Source organism: Microtus ochrogaster, chromosome 2 (assembly GCF_000317375.1).
Source record: "Microtus ochrogaster isolate Prairie Vole_2 chromosome 2, MicOch1.0, whole genome shotgun sequence".
Lineage (NCBI taxonomy): Eukaryota > Metazoa > Chordata > Mammalia > Rodentia > Cricetidae > Microtus > Microtus ochrogaster.
The window spans coordinates 829,620-838,494 of record NC_022010.1 but is presented as its reverse complement, the minus strand read 5'-3'; the positions used below and the strand labels follow the sequence as shown (position 1 = coordinate 838,494).

General features: G+C 53.4%; 1 protein-coding gene across 2 annotated transcripts in view; it reads right to left on the bottom strand.

Annotated features, from left to right (window-relative positions):
• Positions 1-8,875, bottom strand: part of Ttc28 (tetratricopeptide repeat domain 28) — a 511,718-nt gene that overhangs the window by 11,026 nt on the left and 491,817 nt on the right. For both annotated transcript variants that reach the window (XM_026783808.1, XM_013349096.2), the window contains 3 exons: positions 3,315-3,494; positions 2,114-2,834; positions 1,029-1,153 (listed from right to left, as the gene is read on the bottom strand). In XM_026783808.1, coding sequence (XP_026639609.1) covers positions 1,029-1,153; positions 2,114-2,834; positions 3,315-3,494 — 1,026 coding nt within the window. The remainder of the gene's footprint in view (positions 1-1,028; positions 1,154-2,113; positions 2,835-3,314; positions 3,495-8,875) is intronic.

Sequence of the window (8,875 nt, the reverse complement as noted above, 5' to 3'; positions counted from 1 at the left end):
GGAGCCTGGTGTGTGGCTCTGGTGGTTACTAACCACGGATGGAGGAAAGCAGTAAACACTCTTGTAGCTTGAGGCCTCATAGGGCCCCCAAGAAGCCTGGCTGGACAGAGGAGTGTGGGAAAAGGGCACTGCTGCCTAAGAGAAGTCTGCAGTGACATGGAAGGAGTGCTTTGAACGTGGCGAGGAACTTGAAAGGGCCCAGGGCTGTAGCCATAGGATGTCAATCTCTCAGCATCCTTGGGGTCTGGGGTGTGGCTGCTCACAGAGGGACTAGGCTCCCCTAGGTACAGTAATGCTGACTCCCTAAGGTTCAGAACCTCCACACAGACCCAAGCTTGAAGAATGGATAAGCAAAGAGAGCTGCCAGGCCCAGGGTATAGGGTCTGGAGGGCCTAGTTTGATTCTTCCCCATGAGATAAGAGGTCTGTCTGCCTGGACTGCAGCCTACTCCCAGCTTATGTAGCAGGTCTTCTGCAGGAGCTTCTAATCTGGTGCTTGCTCTAGGCCTGTGAGGTAACCACAGACAGTTGTGTGTTCATGCTACATGGATCCCAGCCTGGGCCAGGGTTGGGTTGGGAATGACTGGGAACTGTTCTCCATGCTTTCAGCAAAGGAGAAAGATGGGACAAATTTTGTGTGACTTTTATTTTGGGGTGAGATGGTCTTTTGTAGTCCAGGTCAGACTTTAACCCCTGGTCCTTCTAGCTGTCCTTCTGTGTAGCTGTCTTAACTTACAACGCCTGCTGTGCAGATGCCTTATGGTCTCATGAAATTGAATGGCCAAGGGCACATTCAATCCTTTCCTGAGTTGGTCTGTAAGCTGCCGAGTCTTCCTGCACTCCTGGGACTCATTCCCCATACCCTCCCAGGGACCTTGAAGTATCAGCATTTTGCTTTCCTTCAGGTAGGAAACCGGGTAGTTGGATCTGGTTAACCATGCCTTGCGCTGGGTTCCCCATCTCGTGCTGCCCCAGCTGGTTCTCACTGGCACCTTGCTCGGGTTCCCCAAGGGTCCCATCAGCCCTTACCAGGTGCAGCAGCACGCGTAGGGCATCCCGTGCCCGCTCCGGGTGCTGCAGGATCTCCGTGAGGGCCTGGCCGATGAGCGAGGAGGGGCTGTTCAGCTTTACATCACTCCCGACAAGTGTGAAACCTGAGGACGGCACAGAGGACCTTAGGGGACAGTACTGCTGCCCTGATCATTTCCTCCCAAGTGCCCAGCTGGGTGCTGCTGGGTGTGCTCTCAGTCCCTGGCCTCTTGGGCACCCACACCACCTGGCTGTCTCAATGAGTGCCAGGAAGGTGCCTCCAGAGCAGCCACTAGCCTGGGCACTCTGAAACTTCTTTGTCAAGAGGCCCTGTGGGAGAGAGAACCTGGGGCAGAACCAGCAACCAGAGGGGTAGAGGTGTTGTTCCTCCAGTTCAGAAGGAGCAACCTGAGCTAGCACGAAAGACCAAAACCAGCTAAGCAACAGGAGCCAATCCATCTTCTTCCTGAACCCTTAGTTCCTTTGCCTGCCTGGGTTGTGCATAAAGAAAAACAAATGAATGCCACTTTTAAACAAGTACACTCCACCCAGGAAACCAGCACAGGGCAGGGAGCCCCTGTAGGAATGAAGGGCCAGGCAGTGGGCCTGGCCTTCTACATAGATGCTGTGGAGTATCTATGTGGACAGGACAGGTATGATCTCAAGGGGCCATGGGTCACCGGGACACCTGCCCTACCAGAGCACCAGAAGTTCAGTGGCACAGCCATGCCGTAGCCTTGTGTTGCCTTGGTGGATGGTAAGGGCTGCCCTGAAGGAGCCACAATACCTGCCAGGGATACAGAACTGCAGAAGGGCTGGTGAGCTCTACACAGTACGCAGTCCTGTCTACATCGTCCAGAGACCACATCAAGGGTCACAGGGTTTTAAAGTCAGGCGTCACTATGACAGATACCCACTGTCCACTAACCCCGAGAGCCAGGCATTCATGCTGAGGGTGGCGATGGTGCCTCCAGGTGCTGAGTATGAGGGCTTTGGCACTCAGAGCCCGCGTCCTGCCCTCCCCCAACTGCAGAATGAGACTGGGAGGACCACCCAGGGCCCATCGATAGGTTTCAGCTGCCTACCTGCCCAGTTGGAGGGGTGTGAGAAGGCCTTGCTGCTTTGCACTGCCTTCATGGCCTCACCTAGAGAGGCACTGGCCTTTAGGCCATTCAGCAGGGATGAGTAGAAGGCATGAATAAACATCTTAGAAGCTGCTACTGGCACTGGCCACAGAGCCACCAGTACACACTGTGCACCAGCAGCTAGGAAGGCCCGTGTCAGGGCCACCAAGCCATCTGCTGTGACTCGGCTATTGGCCTCCTGGGAAGAGCTGAGCACCACCAGCTTCACAGACAGCCGCAGGTCCAGGAGGTCGGCAGCTGAGAGGAGCAGCTCCCGCAGTGGTGGGCAGTCTGAGATGCTTTCTCCATCGCTTGCGTCATCTTGCACCCGCAGTGACTCGGGGATCGTGTAGGGGTGACCGAAGGAGCTCTTGCTGCCAGGAGGGTTGCCCTCCATGTTGGGCGTGAGGACTAAGGCTGACAGTTTCCAAGAGACATGGGTAGCGAAGTGGACACACTCAGCCTGGGTCAGTGCACTCATGACCCTCTCCTTGGTGGCCATACTGCCCACAAGGGGCTGACATCCCAGAAGCTCTGATACCATGTATGCTTCCTCCTCTGCAGAAGGCATTGGACCCCACAGCCACCTGTCCATTACTGCTGATGGGAGCTTGGGGTTGCCTATGACCGCGGCCATGGCAGTGGAGCTGGAATAGGTGGGTGGGGTCTTCCTCAGGTGACACTACAAGGGAAGGAAACAGCACTGTCAGCAGGGCATCTGGTGTCCTTGATAACACCCTTCACCCTAAGTTTTCAGCATCTTCGTGACCCAGTGCCACCTGCTCCGTCAGACACCAGGACAGTTCCCTGTTGCCAACAGAGTGAAGGCTTCTGGAAGCTGGCATCATCACCCAATTGCCTAGCGTGCTGTGTGAGCCAGGCAATGTTGAGGATACCAGCCCACATCCCATTTGCAACCTGGAGTTAGCCAATGAGACTTCAGAATTTCTTTCCTTCCCCCTGAACTGATTCTGACTCAAGGAAGTTAGAATTTAACAACAAACTAAAAATTAAGATCTTCAAAACCACTGAGGCAGAAACTATCCCGTATGAATTGTGCCCTGGGCCCGGTTGCTAATCCCACTCTTTCTTCAGGATACAAGGCGGGGGTGGGATTGGGCAGACGGACAGGCAGATGGCCCCGGAGTGGGGCAGATATTACCTTGGAGTGTGTACCAAGCGAGCGAAGAGCAGGTACAGCGATGAGGGTGAAGCGCTCGTATAGGTACTCGTTGGAGGCACTGCCCTTCAGGAGAGCAAAGGGGACAAGGTAGAGCTCCCCCTCCAGAACCAGGACCAGCTGCCGGTGCCGGCCCACAGGGCCACTTGAATGCATCAGGCCCTGCGGAGTAAGCACAAGGGCTGACTCAGGGTGGGCAGCTCATGACCCAGGGTCACTTTGGTCAACTGTCAGGGCAGGTTTGTAGGCTATGGGTATTAGCGATGCGACCCTGTAGACGTGTTAATAAGTGTGCCTGTCTCAGAGGGACAGTCTGTCAAGGTCTGCCGGTGACCTGAGGTGAGAGACGAGAGTCACCAGCCTAACGGGGAATGAAACCCAAAGAAACAGCAACTGTCATAGATCCAGGTGTTTGTCCTGGAAGCATAGACTGAATGCAGAGGCAACTGTCCCAGAGGCATCCCCAAGAATAGAGTGGGGAGGCTGTGGTGGTGCCAGGACTGAGGAGTACACCAATGACCCTCCTTAGCAGCAAGGACTCCACGAGCCTGGTGAGTCCCCCATTTTGATGAGCACAAGGCTAGACACTCAAGAGCCAGGATGGAAGACTTGGGGTCAGGGTACCAGTAGTCCAGGAAATTTTGTGATGTTTAGGTGTCAGTGCAGCTCCCCAGGGTGGGGCTCCTAAGGTGCTGTCTCCATTTATGGCCTTCAGAGATGAGAAGAGGTCAGAGAGGCAGCATCCCTCCTGACAGAACTTAGAGCGAGGACCTGGGGAGGTCTGTGAGCAAGCCACAGCATGAAGACACCTGCCCATTTTCCACAGAGGTGGCCTTTCCAAAAGGATCCTGATGAAAAAGTGAGGCTGTGACTCAAAGAGAAAAGGCAGCTGTGAAGATGCCCAAGCACATTGTGTGATGCATACCCATAATCCTGATACTCTGGAAGGGTAGGATGGGACTGTCGTGAGCTCAAGGTGAGCCTGCACTACAGAGCAAGACTCTGCATTTGAGAAGCATGGGAGGAAGTGAGGAGGAGGAGAGATGGGAAGCTGCTGCAGTGGTGCCCCACTTCTGCCGACGCCCGTCTCCTGGGTGAGGTTGACAGGCTGTACCCTCAGGAGTGAATGTGCTCTTCTGACCCAGTTGCCTGCTGCCAGGGGACCTGGCTGAGTGTGGCAGAAGTGCTCGCCAACCCAAAGTGGCATGTGCCTAGTGGGAAGTCCAGGCTCTACAAACCCCAGGGCTCTATGCTGTGAATATCACTGGTTAATAAAGAAGCTGCTTTTGGCCAATGGCTTAACAGAGTAGAGCCAGCCTAAAAGAAACAGAGAAGCCACGTAGCTGCCTACAGGAGACAGATACCTCCACTGGAGCCCACAGGAACCTTGCCAGTAAGCTACAGCCATGCGGCGATATGCAGATTAATGAGTTAATTTAAGATATATGAGTTAACCAGAAATATGCTTAAGCTATTGGCCAAACAAAATTGCAATTAATAAAGACTTCTATGTGATTATTTCAGTTCTGAGCTGCTGGGAATGAACAAACAGTCTCTGGCTACAAATCAGAAATGAACGAGCAGCCTCCAAATCAACAAGGGCTTGTTTCCTTTTATAATCTAGCTAAATCGAGAGAAGGTAGGAAACTGAAACCACTGGGTTATTTCTTGTCTGCTTCCTGAACCATTTCCCAAGACGAGCTAAATGAGCAGCTGCATGGCCCAGGGAATGAGTGTGTGCTCGCAGAGACAGTAGGGCTGCCGGCATCTAGGCCTCATGCACACCGAATCCCAAGCCAGATCTCAGTGGCAGGGCTGACAGGTCCCTGACCTAGGATGGTGATGCTGGTCAGTGAGATCCAGGGAACATGGGACTCAGGTGACCCCACACAAAACTGATCCAAGCTTTGGGCTCTGGAGTCATAGGAATCATTTTACCAGATGCCAGCTGGGGCCTGTGAAGTCCTCCACTGTCGAAGCCCAGTCAGGCTGGGCCAGATGTCATCCTGTAGGCCACCGCTATCCTGCGACATTTTCCTTGTTATAGCAGCGCCTGTGAGTCTGATCCACTGGGACAGAGGAGTGTGAGCATGCTGGAAACTCTGCAGAGCAAATGCAGCATGCTGAGAGGTAACAGGGTCTCTGCTAACTCCACCCATGCCATAGGACCTGGGCCACGAGCACAAAGACAGCAGCCATGTTTCCTGGACAATGATGTGTCCACTCACATGGCTCTGCTGTTGGGAGTTCCTTAGCTCATTCTGTGCCCACTGTATACCATGAACAGCCAGGTAATGTAGGACACAGGCCTGCTCTTACAGTGTGTGAGCATGCAGAAAAGAAAGTTTTGTATAAGAAGCCAATGCCAAGTAAGACTCTGAAGGTAGCAGTGCCAGCATGGGTGACAGGCCAGGCCCTGCACTGGAAGCTAGAAGCTAGAAAGGGCCAGAAAGGCCTGGCAAATGAAGCCACTGAAGTGAGAGCATGAGACTGTTTGTGAGCAGAGGGCACGGACGTGGCAGTGAAGGCCTAGTGTGTAGCATGTGACTGAGAAGGGCTTGGGAATAGCCTGTCAGGGGTCAAGCCCACCTGGAGACAGACACAACAATACATTCAGAGGAAAGGGGAAACCAGTGACCTCAGGTGAGCCTCAAATCCTAATACTGCTTCTGCAGTCTCCTAGGACATTGCCCCATTGGACAGGAGGGCTCCCTCATCCTAATGGTTAATCTCGCTCCTAGCTAGCCCCTTCCAACTACCTTCTGTCAGCCTGTGGTCGGTCTTTACCTCCTGACCTGACTACCATGATGGAGCCCATGATCAGGAAGGAAGAGCATTTCCAGAGCAGAGACCAAGACTAAATGGAAAGCAAGATAGGATGGGTGGTCTGTATGGCGGTGCTCCACCTGCCTGCACCCAGGAAGCCAAGGGAACTGCAGTAGCACAGGCTGCAGCACATGTGCTCAGGTGTGATATAGCATGCAGCTATCCATTGATTCAGGTGTGTGGAACAGCCTGTGGTTTGTGCCACACCTGACTCCTGACCACAAGTCATTTTTCCATTATGCATTTCCCTCTGGCCTTTGCAGACAGCTGTGTAGCTAAGTTATGTAAATGGCCTCTGTTTTTACATCCAGCTTCAAATTTTACTCCAAGCAGAGTTAAAGCAAAGGAATAAAAAGATGAGGGTGACAGGTTATAACTAAAGCAAGCCCAAAGTCTGAGGGTCCAAAAGGTCCTTAAGTCTGGGCCTCCACAGAGTGACTCTGCCAACCTGGAGAATGCCCTGCTGCCAGCCTCCCTAGTGACCAGAGTACCTGGCACTGGGTGATGCTTGCTGCAGTGTAGGGGCAGGGCCAAGTCACTGGTACAGCATGGGCTTCAGAGATGAGATTTTCCTTGTCTTCTCACAGCCAAACGGTCAGGCCAGACAGGCCCCCCCACTCCCACTCCTGCCAGCCTTTCACTCCAAACACTTCCTGCTGCTCCCTGGCATTAGACAGGATATGACTTAGCATTCCCTGATGTCTCCTGGAAGACAGCGACACAGTTGTCCATCCTGATAGGACAGTGCACTTGCCAGGAAATGTGCTCAATCAAAGGCTGGTATGCCCCACAGTAGACTATTCTGTCCCACTTTCCATACTGTGGGGCTAGTCCCACAGCTGAAGGAAGGCAGGTGTTCATGTTGTCAGGCTCCAAGTGTCCGTGATTCCTAGTCACCAGGCTGCAGGCCTGATATGCGGTTTCTGTGCAAACGTGGAGGATGGGCTGTTTCTGGAAGCTGGCAGTGTCTTATCACTCTCTAGTGGTCTCCAGAGAGGTGTGGCATGTTTACGGGAGGACATGGGGTTCTTGTGGGCCATCTGCTATAGGGCAGCTATGAAGGAGGGAGCTCCTGGAATTGATGGGTCCCCACATGCCACTTTTGGCCTGGCTGCTAGGTTGTCTCCACTCAGAGCAGTGAGTACCTGGTGTGTCTAAATATGTACTAAGTGCATAGCTGTAACGGTCCTTCCTCCCTCCCTCCCTCCCTCCCTCCCTCCTTCCTTCCCTCCCTTCCTCTTCCTCTATTTCTCTCGGTTTTTTTGAGACAGGGTTTCTCTGTAGCTTTGGAGCCTGTCCTGGAACTAGCTCTTGTAGACCAGACTGGCCTCGAACTCACAGAGATTCACCTGCCTCTGCCTCTGGGATTAAAGGTGTGCGCCACCACCGCCCAGCTCAGAAGTGCTTTTCTTAAAACACAGCGGACTCTTTTGTTTTTAAAATACACATTGATCAGAGTCTTGCCATGCTGCTCAAAGTGACTGAGAACTTCTTCTGGCTTACACCGTCCTGCCGCGGTGTCCTGAGTGCTGGAGCTGCAGGACAGGCCCTAGCCGGGGCAGGTCTGGTTAGCAAGGGTCACCCAGCTCACACAGTTTATTTCAGGGCTTTACACAGCTTTCATCGGAAGCCTTATTTGAAGCAGCCAAGCTCATCCATTGTGTTGGACCCCTGACCTACAGAGGAATCTTTTTAGAGTCAGCGATGCTCTGAATCGTGACACGTGGGCACAGACATTGTTGGTCTCTCATGTTCAGTGGACCAGTCTGGGCAGGTATCAGGTGGTCAGCACTGGAAAGGTGCTAGATGCTGGCTGTTCTGCCTATTTAGAGCCAAGGACACCCTTCTTGCTCCTCTGCAGGGACATGAAGGTGTGCAGACTTAGTGCACTCTCACTCAAGAGTCCACAGAGGAAGATCTGTGGGAGAGGGACTGTCAGAAGCACTTCCTGGGCTCCAGGCACTTGGAGAGTCCCCTTTGACAGCCATGGTGCTAGAACTTCCGCACAGGTGGGAGCTGGGCGCCTCCTGCTCCCAATTTTCTTTGCTGATTCCATAGTTCCCACCTCTGCTTGGACTCATCAGCAAGCGGTGGGTTCTTAGATGAGCAATACCTCCACCCTCCACTGGGAGCTGCCTCAGCCATGGCCCAACTGTAGGTTCTGGCAGGCATGTGCCAGGATACCTGGCTTGTGTGGCTATGGTGCTGGGAGCCTGTCCCCAGTTTGCCACATAAAAGCTACTACCTGACTTCTCCCTGGGTTTTCTGCTTTCTGTGCTGTGCTGTATCACACCAAATGCAAATGTGCCTCTGGCTGCAAACAGCTCTGTGAACTCTCCCTAGTGCTCATATGCACTAGGCCTCATACCAGCTGCCGAGGGATGGGCCTGGCCTTGACTGGGGAATGGGAATTGAGTCACAAGGGAGAATCAGGCAAGAGCCAAGTGCTGGGGTGGCCATGTTGCTGTGCTGAGGACAGGACAGGGCTTTGGGAGGGAGCCTACCAGGTAGAGATCACATCACAGTCATCTTCCCCTTCTCCCCAACCAACAACTCAGCAGTGATGGAGCAGAAATACAAGACAAACAGCTAGGAGCAAAGGATTGTGGAGGCTCAAGCAAGTGAAGAATGGGGAGTGGGGAAGCAGGATTACAAAGGACTTCTGGTGGCAGTAGAAGACAGGAGAGAAACACAAGGCTTCCCCAATCAGCAAAGCC